The sequence below is a fragment of the Oryza sativa genome, chromosome 7 (genome assembly GCF_034140825.1).
Source record: "Oryza sativa Japonica Group chromosome 7, ASM3414082v1".
Lineage (NCBI taxonomy): Eukaryota > Viridiplantae > Streptophyta > Magnoliopsida > Poales > Poaceae > Oryza > Oryza sativa.
Window position 1 is genome coordinate 22997009 of NC_089041.1, and position 16927 is coordinate 23013935.

Sequence of the window (16927 nt, forward strand, 5' to 3'; positions counted from 1 at the left end):
ATTATGCCGCCGTTGTTGGGCGTCTACGTCTTCACCGACCGGCTTGCCTTCGCCGCCGCCGACTGGTGTTTCCGCCTGCACGGCTGGCCTTTATGCCGCCGTTGTTGGGCGTCTACGTCTTCACCGACCGGCTTGCCTTCGCCGCTGCCGACTGGTGTTTCCGCCTGCACGGCTGGCCTTTATGCCGCCGTTGTTGGGCGTCTACGTCTTCACCGACCGGCCGCCTCGTCCGCCGCCGACTGGTGCTTCCGCCTGCACGGCTGGCCTATTATGCCGCCGTTGTTGGGCGTCTACGTCTTCACCGACCAGCTTGCCTTCGCCGCCGCCGACTGGTGCTTCCGCCTGCACGGCTGACTTATTATGCCGTCATTGTTGGGCGTCTACGTCTTCACCGACCGGCCGCCTCGACCGCCGTCGACTGGTGTTTCCGCCTGCACGGCTGGCCTATTATGCTGCCGTTGTTGGGCGTCTACGTCTTCACCGACCGGCCGCCGCATCCGCCGCTGACTGGTGTCACCGCCTGCACGGCTGGCCTGTTATAACGCCAACTGATGCTATCTTCTTCACGGCTGGCTACATCGCTGTCACTACTAATAGGCATCAGTATCTTCAACACAAGCTGCCTACGTTTGCCATGGCTGCCGACTGGTTTCTTCACTTCCATGGCTGCATGATTCTGCCAGTGTTGATTGGCCTTACCATCTTCATCGCCGGTCGTCTCGTCTGCTGCTGACTAGTGCCCTTACCTCTACGTCTGGTTTATACAGCTACCACTACTGATGGACATCATCATCTTCCGTCGCCGACTGATTATGCCGCCTCCGACTGGTGCTTTTATCTTCACAACTGCGCGTCTTCACTACCGGTTTGCTTCTGTTGCCGCCGATTTGTGTTCACTTCATTACGGCAATACAACTTTGTCATCATGGTGGAGCGACTTCATCTTTATTATCTTCGGCACCGGCAAACTCTATTGTTGCTACTTCGCAAGTTTTACTACATCACCAACCATGACGTTGTTGTGAATCTCGACATCTCGGCATGCGATGCCGTGTTATTTTACTACAACAAGTGGCTCTCCAACATTCATGATTTCTACTTGGACATCTTCAACACATATCTTCAATCAAGCAATAACTATTCGACGACAAGATGCTACAGTTCTCGACTCTATGTTCAGTTGTTTCCCAACTAATCAAAGAGTCGGGGGCTACACAAATACAAGGCTCAAAATTTGACAAATTTTATGTCAAGCTGAAGAAATCAATTCATCAACCAACGAGTCAACTCCAGGAGTCATTATCTTCATCTTTGATTTGGAGCAGACATTCTACTTCAACAACTTCAAATATTTCGGTTTAGACGAGTTGGGCAACAACATCAACTCTCCTCCAATTATTTGTCTTCACGGTTGGCCTACTACGCAACTGCCGATAGAGGATCTCATCGTTATCATCGGCTGCTACATCGCTATTGACTGGATCACCGACATCGTCATCTTCATCAACATCTTGTCAAGCCTCTTCAACATAGCCTACTCTGCTGCCGTTGATGGGAAACTTCGTCATCATAGTCGGCTATCTCTGTTGCCGCTAATCATCATTACCGTCGGATGCGTTTGTCGCCGCCGATTATTTTCTTCATCTTCATGATTGGTGGATTTCGCCATCACCGTTGATGCGCGTCTACGTCTTCATCGTCGGTTTGCTTTTGTCACCACCGACTGTTCTTTCGTTGTTGTTGGGCGCCTACATCTTCACTGCTAGCTGACCTGACTGTTGCCGACTGGTTTCTTCGCCTCCATGGTTATGCAACTTCATTACCTTTGATTGGTGTCACTGTTTTTACTACCACTGACATCTTCCGTTACTTCTGATGAGCAATTTCGTCTTCATGTTGGTCATTTCATCTCCATGCCGACTGCGTCAGCTATTGCCAATAGACAATTTTGACTATGACAGAAGGACAAGCTATATGCTCAGGGGCTCATCAACTCAAGCGTGAGGATTATATCTCCAATTTGGACTTGTTCCGGATACATTCCACATGGATTCATAGTCATGAGTCTATTTTCTATGCTCAAAGACTGGACCAATTATTATTCCCCGTAAGGGCTATCAACCGAATACTTGCGCCAGTCGGGATTCAATTATTATATTTATTTTGGAGTATCCCATAAGGGATAATCATTCAGATCAGAAGCTATTCATATGAGCTACACTTGGTCTATATTACCCGGAAGATTTATTACTCGGGAGCATGTTACATGCGTCATCCTTTAAAGGGTGTCGAAGGCATATTTTTTGGCCTAGGCCTAATATGTCTGCAGCCCATATTTTCAGGTGTGGCCTGTCACGTTCTTTTAGGGACTTAGGCACTTTTCGCTTAGGCCAAAGTGCGCGTGATCAAGTGCCCAATACCTTAAAATCCTTTTATACCGCAGTTACTCGACTTTTTAGGAGTTGGTACAATGCATCTTAAAAGGTGTCAAACAGTAAAGCTTTATATAGCTGCCCCGCTGACTTTTTTATATAGTCAAGGTGCTGTTTGGGTTTATCAAGCAATTGATTGGATACAATATCATTGCTTTTTGCCACGTAAGTGTGCATTTTTATTGACCAATATTATGGCTTAGGCTGATTATATATTATGGTCATTTTTCAGGCGGTTGGTAAATCCTTTATGAGTTTACTTACTCGGATGTTATACCACATGTGCCATATATTTCCAGGTGTGGTGAAACAATGTGTCTTTTATGGACTTAAGCACATCTGTTAAAGCAGTGTGCGCATGGCGTATGCCCAATACTTTGAAAATTTCTTTATTCACAGCATTCAAGCTTCTTTATAGTTGTTTTGCTATGTGAACTTTCAAAGATGTTGTCAACTTTAGGTTGTACGCATCATATTTTGCCAAGCAGTCGGTATATCACTTGGATCATATTATTCGGGGATTCACACCGCATATGCTATACATTGATATCAAGTCACTTGGTTGATTACAATTATCAAAACCACTCGGTTGGTTAGATTATTTATTCCTTGACTATATGTTTGGTTGGTTCAATTAACCACATAGTCGGGGGCTACACCTATTAGGTGCATCTATTCGATGCACCTGACTATATTTTTCAGCCCTCCACAGTCTTCAGATTTGGTAAAAGTACTCGGGAGACCATGGCGAAGATAATTGAAGCACTCGGCTTTGGAGTAATCTAGTTCGAGAGAAGGTTATCTTTTCGGCTGTGAAGGTCTCAGGGGCTACTGTGGAGATTATGGGTACCCCATACCCACACGACATGGTTATCCGACTAGTCTTAGGGGATAGCTTATATCTATGGAATATGTAACAGATCATGACTTGGGTATTACGTTTCCCTGTATATTATGGAACGGCCTAAAGTCCTGGTTTGATAAGATTGTAAAGTAGATTTAGGAAACCGATACCGTGTTGGTTAAGGTTTCTATCTTGTAATCCTGCCCTCCACCCTATATAAGGTGGGCAGGAGGCCCTCTAGGGGGCATGAGACAACCTGATCGTCAGATCAATACACACTCGGCGGATTCAAATCCCCAAACAGGAGTAGGGTATTACCTCTCATTGAGAGGGCCTGAACCTGTCTAAATCCTTTGTCTCTGCATCCATCCACTTTTAGGTCTCGTGCGCTACCCCCTTTTATTATTGCCGAATTCATGTTTCGACAATTTGTTTTCTTCTAAATTAAGATCCAAATTAGAGGTATTATGAAACCATGTGCAGTGTGGTATAGCGTGGAGTGGAAACAAGAGGGGGCCGGGTCAATTCTTTTCCATTGTATCTATGCCGTCCTTTTCCCTCTTACACGATCCATCTCTCCTCAACTTTACATTTAATTACACAAGTAACTAATTAATTAAGGGAGAGAGAAAAGACACCATGAGTGCATGACCATGAGGGGTGCCCTTTGTGGAGGGGTAAGGTATTTACGTAGTTAAAGGCAGCTTTGGAACATTTAGATTTAAAAATACTCCATTCATCCCAAATTATAAGACATATTTTTTTACATAGTCTCCAATGATATACTTTGATCATTAATTTATTCCATACTATATTCCAATAAATATGAAATTAGCATCACACGAAAATAATTTAAATTATAAAACTAGTGATATAACATGCATAATACTTAGCATATACTATATGATTAGTATGATTAGCAGTTAAAAGTTACCGAGTTTAATTTTTATTATAAAAAAAGGGTGCCCTATAATTTGGGACGGAAGGAATAATAGGTATTAGTGTTCAATTACAGATCAATGTAAAACTAGAGATATTTTACCGTCTTTAAGGGAGTATTATATATAGTTTTTAACATTTACCCCAAGGTATGTACTCCCTTCGTTTAAAAAAAAAGACAACCTAGTATTAGAATGTGACATATTCTAATACAACGAATCTAGACATAGAGTATGTCCAGATTCATTGTACTAGGATGTGTCACGTCGTAGGACGAGGTTGAGTCTTTTGGGACGGATGGAGTATACATGTACTCCTACAAGACATGATTCATGCACGCGTCTAATTTAAGCAGCATTATATCTAAAGTAAGTTTCTTTTATCTAGTACTTTATATACAAATCTTGAGTACTACTGCAATATCTTTAAGTAAATTCAACTCCATCGATCTGTTCCTAGCTAAAAGAAAGTCATTTTAGGTTATTTTGCATAGATTAATGTTTGAGAAGAGAATAGACTTAGCGCTCCTTTTTTTTTTTTGAAAACATAGTGCTTCTTATTAAATGATGTTTTATGGGGAGTGGGAAGGTGGAGAGGTAGAATGTAGAGAAATTTGAACTTAAGGGTGTGTTTAGTTCACGCTAAAATTAGAAGTTTGGTTAAAATTGAAACGATGTGATGGAAAAGTTGGAAGTTTATGTGTGTAGAAAAGTTTTGATGTGATAGAAAAGTTAGAAGTTTGAAGAAATAGTTTGGAACTAAACTCGGCCTAAGGTGATTGACATGATAAGTACTACTCTATAGTGATTATATAGTAACTTTACTTTTGATCCAGAAACATAACCAAAAGTTGATATATTTTTGGGTAGAGAGGAATTATTCTTTTTAGGGTGGAGCTTAGGTACACTAGTTTTTTTCCCCTTGCAGAAATGATATGGAAATGCATGCATCGTACGTTAATTGCTACTGATGGTGGAGATGAATTTTTTAGAAGTACTCAACGGCTTAATAGGACTCATACCGGTGAATTGATCTGGTATTACCGCCTTATGTTTTTTAGTGAAAGTGGAATATATTGATGTAATTCTCCTTGCAAATAAAGGAGAGAAATAATGTACTACCGGCCAGTGGATAAACAGCATTAATTAATTAGTTAATACGGTAAAACCTGGTCAAGTAGCTAGCAGAAGTTGCATAGAAGAAACATTAATGCGTGGTTAAATTCTCAGGATATCACCTTGTGCTACTTGACTTAATAACTGAACTTAATTATATTCCGTACAGAGTTGAGAGCATGCACGCGTGTATAAGAATTTTCAAGAGCTTTGCATATTTTCTCATATACGTAGATAGAATTAATCCGACACAAATTAAATAAGTACGAATACTTTTGAAATTTTGACTATCGATAATTTCTTTGAAAATATTTAAAAACGTTTGAGCATTTTATATTTTTTTAAGAAAAAAACTATATCATAATATCATATATACTTATTTTCCCAAAATATATTAGATTTTATAAATTTAATTTAATATAAAATTGATCAAAGTTAACTTAAAAAATTAAACCAGAATTGTCTTGAATACTATTTATGAGTGGAACGAGTATATTACTAAGTATGGTTCTAACAAAAGATATGAAGCTAGGGGCCTGTTCGGCAAGCTGGGCTGCTGCAGCCCCTGCTATCTTGTGGCTTGCCGGACTGTTCAGGTCCTCGGCTGCCGAACATGCCCTAGAGCAATGGCTGCAATGCAGTAGAGGCTGTAGGTTAACCTAATTAACGCTGCTGAAAGTATTGCTACGTGCAGGAATTTATTTTTGAACGAAACGTGCAGGAAAATCAAACTGAAGAAATTGAAATGTGAACACTAATACTAGTTCAAAACGACCATATCCATGCATGAACGCTTGAATAAATACCAGTAGACAAAAAACAACGACGACATTAATAAAGGCGGGAGACAGAAGTTTGAATCCAGTCCTGCCATGCAAAGAGTGGCAGACTGTTAAAAAAGCACTGTATTTTTAATTTATTGGTGTAATCATGTAAATACATATACACATATGCACATAATTATTTGCAAAACCCTATTCTCATGCACATATCGGCATGGACTGCCTAGCTAGCTAGTCACTCAGTGCTGCATGCATTGCTTATTTTTACGTATAGTACCAATTCAATCCTGCAGATTAATTTATTTACCCAAAAAATAACTAACTAGAAAAAAAATGAATGAATCCATCCCAAGTTAAATGTTATTTGTTAAATTGCCCCCGGTTTTTCTTAGTCTCGTCCTCTGAATTGTACATGGTGAAGCCGCGATGAACCATTCAAATTACAGCCTGGACATGATCATATGTCTTCCTTGCGTGACCTCATGCTTGTCTATGTTCTCCAAAACTGCGGTAGCCGCCGATGTTACGAGCTCTGCAAGATCTCTGTAGAGGCAGATCACCATTACAAATGCGTCAGTTGCGATCAAACGAGAAGCTAACCGAGCTTAGCTACTAAGTATGAGAATATAATGGCGCCAAATGGCTGCAGCATTTTAAACCTACCCTGTGGCTGTGTCGTAGGTGAGGCCGACTGTGTTCTTGACCTCGCGTAGCGCGAATTTGAAGCGTTCAATGTCGCGGGGATGGTGAGCGACGGACTCGACGACGGCCTGCGGGAGGACGAGATCCGAGGGTTTGATGTTGTAAAACACCGGGATGATCTTTTTCCGTGACTCGACGAGGAGGGCGAGCTCGCGGAGGCAATACTCGGAGTCGCAGTAGTGCGGCGAGAAGATGGCCACCGCGACGCCGCACTGGCTGATGGCCTCGCTGATCCGCTCGTCGAGGCGATCGCCGGGGCGCATTGACTGGTTGTCCAGGAAGGCGCGGACGCCCGCGGCGACGAGGCGGTCGTAGAAAAGCCGCGCCACCGTCCTCTTGGTGTCCACGCCCCTGTGGTTGATGAAAACGTCGTAGCGCGCCTCCCCCCGCGCATCCTCCTCGTCGTAGTACTCCACCCGTCTCGCCACCGCCGCCTTCTGCTTCTCCCCCCTGCTGCTGCTGGTGGCCGCAACCGCCGCCTCAGCCGACGCGTTTAGCCGCGACGCGATGGTGCACCGGCGGCCGCGGGAAAGCCCGGTGGACGACATGATCAAACGACCGATATATAGCTAGTGATATCGATCAAGAAATGTCTCCTAGAATACTGCGAGAGCGCGGAGAAATCCAAGAGTCCAAGACGTTCTCTAGTTAGCTGATCGAGCTGCCGCGATCCCGATCAAGTTGATCTTGATCGATCGAAACGTCTCTGAACAATTTGAGTGGAAGCAGCAAAAACTCCAACAAAATAGAGATCGATCGCTACGAGTTAGTTTGTGAATTGTGATGCCTGATATGTGGATGAGGGGATGGGCCGGCATGCATGCGTTTATAAAGGATTGGGTTCGGGGTGGTCATGGTCGCATCGCGCGCGCATGGGAACATTTTAATTATGACATGAAAGTACTGAGTAAGTTATCCGCGCACAGTCCCCGGGCGGGGAAATTTGTTATTTTAATAGTCAGATTTCGCTTTGAGTAGTATTATCAATCCAAAGATCAGACCGTCGTCAGTCCACCGTCAATCCACCCCGTGGCTTATGCTAAGACGGACTATATAATTATTATGTTTTCTGGTCCCCTATATATAGTACAACAAACAGATATTCTGCATGAATTCAGACCAAATATTATACAATCCAAAGAGCGATTCGCTACTTTTCAAGCTCTCCTCTCCAAGCAAAAGCATATACATTACTGGATTTTCTTCGCTCGAGCGTTTCAAAAGTTTGAATTTTCCTCGCTCGAGCGTGCACACACGCGTTGCGTTAGACCTGCAGATCTTTGCAGTATTTTGGCGAGACTCTGCGCAGCGTGCAGCCAAAGGCAAAAAACACTCCGTGCAGAAGATTGAATAGAAATTTTGTGGAGGTGAGAACCATTCAAATACTTGAACGACGGGGCTACGCTGAACTGCAGCAATCAATGGGACAGGAATACTACTGCAACGATGTTTGGGGTCGGGAGGAGGATCGGAGGAGGGGGGAGCCGTACGATCGCCGGGTGACGTGCGAGAGTGATGACGTCACACGTTGGACTGTCCCCCTCTCATCTCACGTGTCTGCCCCACGGTTTGACTTATTGATGCGTTCAAAAGTTCCACGGGCTGCTGGGCTGGCTGCGCCACCGGTACGGTCGCTGTAATAAAATACGGAATTGCTAAACTACAGTCAATAGAAAAGCTACCTCTAAATCTTATAAATTTTGGTTCACTAGATATGCTTCGCGATTCGTGCTCCAACTGCTTCTTCTTCAACCCCAACAAACTCCTCTTCTTCCCCGACGCCGGCGATAACCCAAACTCCGGCGAAGGGCCGACGAATTAGGTTCCCGGGGTAGGGTGGGGTTCGAGGGGTGGGAAGGGAGGAAGAAGGGGGAGTTCGCCGGGCTTAGAGGGATGGTCGTGGGCGGCGGCGGCCCGGAGGTGGGCGGCGGGTCGGGTGGGCGGCGAGGCGCCGGCGGCGCTGCCGGAGCCGCAGGGCTGGAGGAGGGCGGTGGGCCAGCGTCGGTGGTGGGGGCATCTCGCCGCCGACAGCTCGAGGAGGAAGGAGGGGAGGAGGGAGGAGAAGGAGGGGGAGGAGGATGGTAGGGGGGAGGGAGTCTCGCCGGCGCCGTTGACGCCCTCCAGCCAGCCGGCGAGGCGGGCGGCGACGCGGTGGGGTGGTGGCGGCGGGGGATCGGGTGGAGCTGCGGAGGAGCTCGCGAGCGTGATGGGAGGGAACGGGAGGAGGAGTTGTAGGGTTAATGTATCTTCATGAATCATAAAGCACATCCAATGGTTCAAAAATTGAAAGATGGGAGGTGGGATTTTCTGTCAACAGATGTATAGATAGTCCCAATATAATAATAATAATAATAATAATAATAATAATAATAATAATAATAATAATAATAATAATAATAATAATAATAATAATAATAATAATAATAATAATAAAGAAAAGGTGAACTTTAACCGCACCATCGTCGAGTTGAAATGAAGTCCACGAAGATTAATTTTTGGGGGTTTCGGGTGTACTTCTAATTTCGATAATCGTTTCCTTTTGAATGTGAAATTAATTTGATATATAGTCGAAGGCACGCAATCTGCTTGATAATGACTTGTTTGGCCAGAAATTAATATGAGGAAGAGACAAAGTGTAATTAAAGACTTAGGAGTACGTGTGTTCCTAGAAAGTAGACATATGTGTACGAGTGTACACCATGTCTATTGATGTAGTTCAAAAAAGCCGACGTTGAATACTTTATTTGTTCATGCAAATACATTGTTATTGATATGTTTTAAGGGAATACTTCAAAAATGTTTGAATCTCAATAGCCTTTTAGTCGTATTGAAGATACTTGAAATTGGTAAATTGATGGATTATGTGGTATTTGTGATAGCTGTTTGAGGATATAAACGATTGAATTAAATAGCATAAAGTTGAAAAGTTAGGAAACATGCAAACGAAAATCCCAAATCCAGAATAAGAAAAGAACGTGGCTTTAAAACTAGCATTGGATTCATGAGAAACTTATTTGTGTATTTGTTTAGAAAATAATATTGTTATATTACCAAGTTAATAAAATAATTATGTTACGGTAATTCCTTCGTTCCAAAATTTGACTCAGTCACGTAACCATTTTTTAATTTTAAGTTCGACCAAATTTATAGAAAAAGCATAAAAACATTTAGGGGTTGTTTATATTGCAGCCAAAATAAACCTTACCAAATTTTGGTAATGCCAAAATTTTGGTAATTTGGCTATTATGTATTTACTAAAGTTTGATAATAAACTAAATGAACGCATATATTTGGCAACTCTATCAACAAATGTTATGATTTAAAATGGCATCAATCTGAACAAGCCCTTAAGCCCTTAGAACATCAAACAGATTATATACATATATTTAGCGGTGGATTTAATAAAACCAACTTGGTATTGTATATGTTGCTATATTTTCTAAACTTAAAGATGTTTGACTTAGCACAAAACCAAAACATGTTATATTTTAAAAAGGAAGGAGCAGAAATTAGTTGTTAAAATTATATTTTCAAGACTGTATTGATACCCAAAAGACACATTTCTAAGGATAGATGGAGTAATACACTAGGTTTACATATAATTAGAATAACCACTAACACAGTAAGTTTATATGTAATTAGAATATCAATTAATTAAATGAGAACATGCACTGGCCCAAAATTCTGTATTAGACTTGGACTATAATTTAATATGACGTATATTAATTTACATAAATATGATTTTCCATCTCTGTATAAATTAAGTTGGTTATTCATTGGTTATATAAGTTGGTTGTAAGGATAGTGGTAGAGCCGAGCTCTTATCCCAGTCCCTGTTCTTAAACAAATACTCCTAGGTACCATCAGTCCTTAAAAAAACGTTATCATCATTAATAGGTACCATCAGTTTGTACCTACATGACGACTAGTATATGAACTGATCACATCCTAACTAGCTCATAATCATCACCTAGAAGTGCAGGTTTTGGCATAACTTCGTTAACAAATATTTCATCTCGATATTATCATCACTTGGATTTTCTACTATGTTCTTACTTGTTTCAACTACCGAGATTTATATCAATTCATAGCTTTTATAACACGTTTCTTTACTATCTTCGGTGTTCCTTATTTACTGTACTCTTACTTTCAATAGGATTTAATTTACATACTCCCTCCGTACTAGTAAAGGAAGTCGTTTAAAACAGCGACACGGTCTTCAAAACATAACTTTGACTTTGTGTTTCTATAAAAATATTTATTGAAAAGTGATATATGTATATTTTTATGAAATTATTTTTCAAGACAAATCTATTCATATAATTTTTACATTTTCAAACTCAATAATTTTAGAGGTATTCACGATTTATATTTCCAAGATTTGATTTAAACATTGTCCTAAACGACTTCTTTTACGAGTACGGAGGGAGTATAACCGCTACAATTTGTAAGTTCTAATAATGCCCTGGCTTTCACTTTTAACATAAATAAATCCACTTCCAACTTAAGACTGTGTTGTTCAGTGTTTATTGGGTACCTACTACCTCATTTTTCGTAAGCACATATTTCAAAATGCTAATGCTCAACTCAACTAATCCTATGCTAATAGGTCTTATTGTTTTGTGTGCTGTGAAAAAGCCTAACCATTAAGCCATATGAAATGAATCATGATTAAGTGGTTATAGTTCTTGTTGAGCAGTGCAAATAGTCATTCCTATATTTTTTTATAGAAGATCTATTCCCTCTTAAAAAGTCAAATCCTAAAAATAAATTTGGATATATAAGATTCATCTCGAGGATTAAGGTTTTTTTTACAGAGGGAGTATGTTATACATCTCTACTATTATAAAAATTGAAGATGTTTTGCCAGTATTTTGGTACGTTATTCGTGTATGAGTCGGTTTTAAGTTTGTTTGCTTTTGGAAATACATATCCGTATTTCAGTTGGTTTTTAAGATAGTTCACTTTTGGTAATACAAAAGGAATCATATAAAAAATCTGTTTAAAAAACTCACATGTTAACTTGAGACAATCGGACTCCTATCTGTAGCTCATGATTTTCTAAAAGAATATATATGCACGCAAACTTCCACAGTAAATTTCATCTTAAATAAACCATATAACAATAATAAGATTAAAATAGACTTCACCCGTTACAACGCACGTGCATTTTTTTTCTAGTACCATAAAAATTCTCAGTCATCCGAGTAAACATATCTAATTTTTACTACTACTAAATTGGTTGTACTAGATGGTTGAACGTCGGGGATTTTATTGGCTTGAATTCCTGCACGCATACATTTCCTAAGTTTCCGATAATTAGTTGACAACCCATTTTCCAGGCAAACGTTAAATCACTAGTGCTGGAATCTGAGGATACATTTTTGGAGAAGTCAAGGGACATGTTTGCTACACGCGCTGAGTCACCGACCAATGGGACCCACCCCTAGCCCGGCACGTCGGAAGGCCACTACCGCAGTGTGCGCCCCAAAATCGCCGCCGTCCCCCGTCTCACTCCCCGCCGTTCTCCTCCTCCTCCGCCGCCGCCGCCGTCCCGCCCGCCCGCCGCCACCGCCCACATGTGGGAGCGCGGCAGGCTACCCCGCAAGCCGCGACCGTCCCCTATCCTCGTGCCGCCGCCGCCGGCGTCCCCGCCGCCCCCGCCCCGCCTCCTCGCCTTCCTCCTCCCTAGATCCCTCCTCTCGCTCGCCGCCCGCGCCATGCCGTCGCGCCGCCCGTCTCCCCTGCTCCTCCTCCTCCTCGCGCTCGCGCTCGCCTTCCTCTTCCTCCTCCTCTCCCCATCCGCGCCCTCCGCCTCCCACCTCTCCAGCTCCCTCGCCTCCGCCGCCGCCGCCGTTTCCACTCCCGCGTCCTCCCCTCCCGCCCCCGTCAAGATCTACATGTACGACCTCCCCGCCAAGTTCACCTACGGCGTCGTCCGCAGCTACATGGCGGCGCGCGCCCGGGCGGGGGCGGCGGGCGCGGCATCGGCGATTCCCGACGACGAGCTGCGGTACCCGGGGCACCAGCACTCGGCGGAGTGGTGGCTCTTCAAGGACCTCAGGCGCCGCGGGCCACTCGACCGCCCCGTCGCCCGCGTCGACGACCCGGCCGACGCCGACCTCTTCTACGTGCCGTTCTTCTCCTCCCTCAGCCTCGTCGTCAACCCGATCCGCCCATCGGCGGCCGCCGCCAATGCGTCCGACGCGGCGGAGCCCGCGTACAGCGACGAGTCCACGCAGGAGGAGCTGCTGGTGTGGCTGGAGCGGCAGCCGTACTGGCGACGGCACCAGGGGAGGGATCACGTGTTCATCTGCCAGGATCCGAACGCGCTCTACAGGGTGGTGGATCGGATCAGCAATGCTGTGCTCCTGATCTCCGACTTCGGGCGGTTGCGTAGTGAGCAGGCATCTCTCGTCAAGGATGTTATCCTGCCCTACGCGCACCGAATCAACTCCTTCCAAGGCGATGTGGGAGTCGAAAGCCGGCCTTCATTGCTATTCTTCATGGGCAACCGGTATCGAAAGGAGGTGAAATTCTTAAATCTTGGGAGAAATGTGATGGCTTGATCAATTAATTTGCATTGTACCTATCATAGAGCATCTGCATTTTCAGAAGGGATATTGTATGCTATAGAGTAGAGAGTGAATTTTTTTGCCATATCCTAGATAACATTAGCATTGAATTTTATTGGTGGTTATATGATTTTCCAGAGCACTCCAAAATCATGTTAACTTTATGTCTTAAGTTGATGGTTCTGTCTGAGAATTTTTAGGCAATCAGAAAAAAAATGAAGCTTAATATGCCATTAGCTCATTATATATTTTTTGTTACCATGTGCCTTTGATTTAGCTTGTTTAGATGAGTTTTCTTACATATATTATAAATAGGAAACTATCACAAATGTATCATGTGCAAACACATTAATTGATATGAGATGATTATTAAAAAAGGTGTGATTGATTTTTCAGTTTTTACATGCCTCCTTCTCTAGCGAACTTTTGGTTCTGGATATATCTGTTGACTGGTCAACAACCTTTCTTTTAGAATTCAAGTCAAATTGCATGATAGCTTCCACATTTTGCAAGCCATATTCACTTAGAAAGTTCTAGCCTTTCATGCACGTTCTTGCTGATTGATTATTTTTGGTGTTCTGTTTTGGAGAGATCAACTCTCAACATGAACTCGTCCATTCCTATATTTTTCTACTTGTCCTCATAATTTTCCTTCTTTCACACATGCAAAACTAAGTTGGAAGGCATGTCTCATACTATTAATGACTGAAGATTTCTGCACATGCCCTGGAGCCTGGGCATATTTATTGATTGGTCAACACATTTCTTTCATAATTCAAATATGATTGTATGATAGGTTTCCACAGCTTTGCAAACCATAATATTTAGAACATTCTAGCCTTTGGTGCACTTTCTTAGCTGGCCCATCCATTAGTTTTTCTTTTAAAAATCAAGTACGATTCCATGATATACTTCTACAGTTTTGCGAGCCATAATCTTTTAGAAAGTTCTAGCCTTCCGTGCACATTCTTGCTGATTGATCCATTAGTCTTCTGTTTTGGAGAGATGAACTCTGCCAACATGAACTCTTTTGTTCCTATTTTTGTATACCTGGTCCTGATAATCATTCGTCTTCTGCACATGTAAAACTTTAATGTTTGAAGGCATGACTCGCAGCATCCCATTGCTAAAGCTTTCTACATGTGTACCTAATTGTATAAACTATTTGTCTCTCTCTGTTCCAATATAGTTGTTTGGAATGAGTGCACTCAATCTTGGTTTGGAACAACAGAGAAGTTAAGAACAGTATCATCTGAAGCAGTAAGCTTTGGAAATGACCAATTATGGAAATGTAAAAATGTTTGATTCATTTGCATAATTGTTCATCTTTGTTTCCTTGTGAGTTTTAAGATTGTTAGGCCCTGTTTAAGATTATACATATGATTCATATTCATCCTTCCCTTTATTTTTGCTGTATTATTTAGAGCACTGCTACATGCACTAAAATTTTCTTACAAAGCTCTTACTAACAAATTTCTCAACCATTTGATTTAACTAGATGGAAGTTACAAAAAATCTAGATTTACTTACAGCTTGCCACATCAGAGTTTGTAAGCATTTTGTAAGAAAATTTTAGTACGTATAGACTTTTCCTATTATTTATGTTATTGCCTACAGAGTTTACTGTCAGTCTGTCATTTTCTTTTCTTCCTTTCACACTTTGTTTATGAAATAACATCTTATACTAAGGTTGTTAACCTTCTGATAATTTAGGGTGGGAAGGTGCGTGATACGCTGTTTCAAGTTCTTGAAAATGAGGCAGATGTAATCATAAAACATGGAGCCCAGTCAAGGGAGAGTAGGCGTATGGCTACACGAGGAATGCACTCATCCAAATTCTGCCTCCATCCTGCTGGAGATACTCCCTCGGCATGCAGATTGTTTGATGCGCTTGTCAGTTTATGTGTTCCTGTTATAGTCAGCGATTACATTGAATTACCATTTGAAGATGTTATAGATTACAGAAACATATCAATATTTGTTGAGACAAGCAAGGCTGTACAGCCTGGATTTTTAACATCAACACTTCGAGGAATCAGTTCACAGAGGATTCTAGAGTACCAGAGAGAAATAAAAAAGGTTAATTTCATCTCTCTCTCATAGTTGATGCTGCCATGTGCATATTACATTCAGAATTAGCTTCGTGGGTTACATTGCCAGGAAAAGAGAGTGAGAAATACATAAATATTTAGTATCTGCACCTTCAGTTAATTTTGTGAGCACATGATTCAGGTTTAACTGCTTGGTACATTTTTCCAGGAAGATAACCATTTTTCTCCTGGCATTTAGTACGAAACATTGGCAATATCTTGAATCACCTAGTTGTTTTCAGTTATTTTGCAATTTTGGCATGTTATACATATGATATTTTGGCACGTTATAGTTTTATAGGCATGTTATACATATGATATTTTGGCACGTTTGTCTTAACTAGTAAAACCTGAAATTTTGTTTCAGGTAAAACATTATTTTGAGTATGAAGATCCAAACGGACCAGTGAATCAGATATGGCACCAAGTTTCTTCAAAGGCACCATTGATCAAGCTGTTGATTAACCGCGATAAACGCCTAGTTGAAAGAGGTACCAATGGAACAGATTGCTCGTGCATCTGTTCGACCACGAAGGAACTTCTACGTAAATAAGATGGTTCTCATCTCCTGGACGAACCCAAGTTTTGTGGACGACCCTTCTGATTGAGTACAGTACCTGAATTTTGGCTGACGCTGAGCTCTGTAACTATGTGCAGCGAGGATCCTAACAATTTGTTTTGATTGCTAAGCGCCCATTTCCTGCTGATTTTTCTTCAATTTTCAGTAGATATTAGAATGTTGTGAACAATATAACACCACTGGTGCCCCTGGCTAAAGCAGAAGTATATCATTGTTTTCTTTTGTACGTGTGACTTATATACATCCTACATTCCTTTTTCTCCCAAGGATGTTACCCTCAAGTTTACATGCCTCTGTGTTACCCAATCGAATTGTGCAAGGTACTTGTATACATAGAAGCAACAGAGACAGAGGGCCTCATGGAGGCTGGAGTGTGACGGAGAGCCACAAAGCCCCATGAGCAGCTGACACTGCTCGGTGTGCTTCGGCGTGCGAGAAGCCGTCGAGCACCGAGAACTACTCCGAATGTGTGAAGAGAAATTATGGAAAAGATTAATATGATTTTTTTTAAAACAACTTTTCTATAGAAACATTTTAGCATCGTTTAGCAGGTTAGGGAGGGTGAACGTGGAAATCGAATACTTTCTCTTCTGTCATTCAAATGAACGCACTCTTAGTTATTCATAAAATATATGAATAAGATAATTTAGTTAACACCATTCAATAATAATTGTCAGACTAAAAACATGTAATAATTACAATTTTACAACTTTTAGCACAGAGAAAATTTAGAAAAAAAGCAAGAGTTCAAATAAAAATACAATTTAAAAGAACTGCAATTTGAAATAAAGAATAAAATAAGAATACATCTAATCCAACATAAGATTAACTAAAATTCAGAATAAAAAATAAAATAAATTCTGAACTT

The 16927-nt window shown here is 41.7% G+C and overlaps 2 protein-coding genes across 2 annotated transcripts; one reads left to right on the forward strand and one right to left on the reverse strand.

Annotated features, from left to right (window-relative positions):
- Positions 1-6494: 6494 nt before the first annotated feature.
- Positions 6495-7608, reverse strand: LOC4343631 (probable 2' cyclic ADP-D-ribose synthase BdTIR). Its single transcript, XM_015790820.3, has 2 exons — positions 6776-7608; positions 6495-6655 (listed from the first exon to the last, which is right to left on the reverse strand). Exons 1-2 carry the CDS (start codon positions 7360-7362, stop codon positions 6553-6555), a joined length of 690 nt encoding a protein of 229 aa, XP_015646306.1. The 5' UTR covers positions 7363-7608; the 3' UTR covers positions 6495-6552.
- A 4631-nt stretch (positions 7609-12239) lies between these two features.
- LOC4343632 (probable arabinosyltransferase ARAD1) lies at positions 12240-16285 on the forward strand. Its single transcript, XM_015789768.3, has 3 exons — positions 12240-13344; positions 15103-15468; positions 15847-16285. The coding sequence occupies exons 1-3, from the start codon at positions 12394-12396 to the stop codon at positions 16030-16032; spliced, it is 1503 nt and encodes a 500-aa protein (XP_015645254.1). The 5' UTR covers positions 12240-12393; the 3' UTR covers positions 16033-16285.
- Positions 16286-16927: the final 642 nt, after the last annotated feature.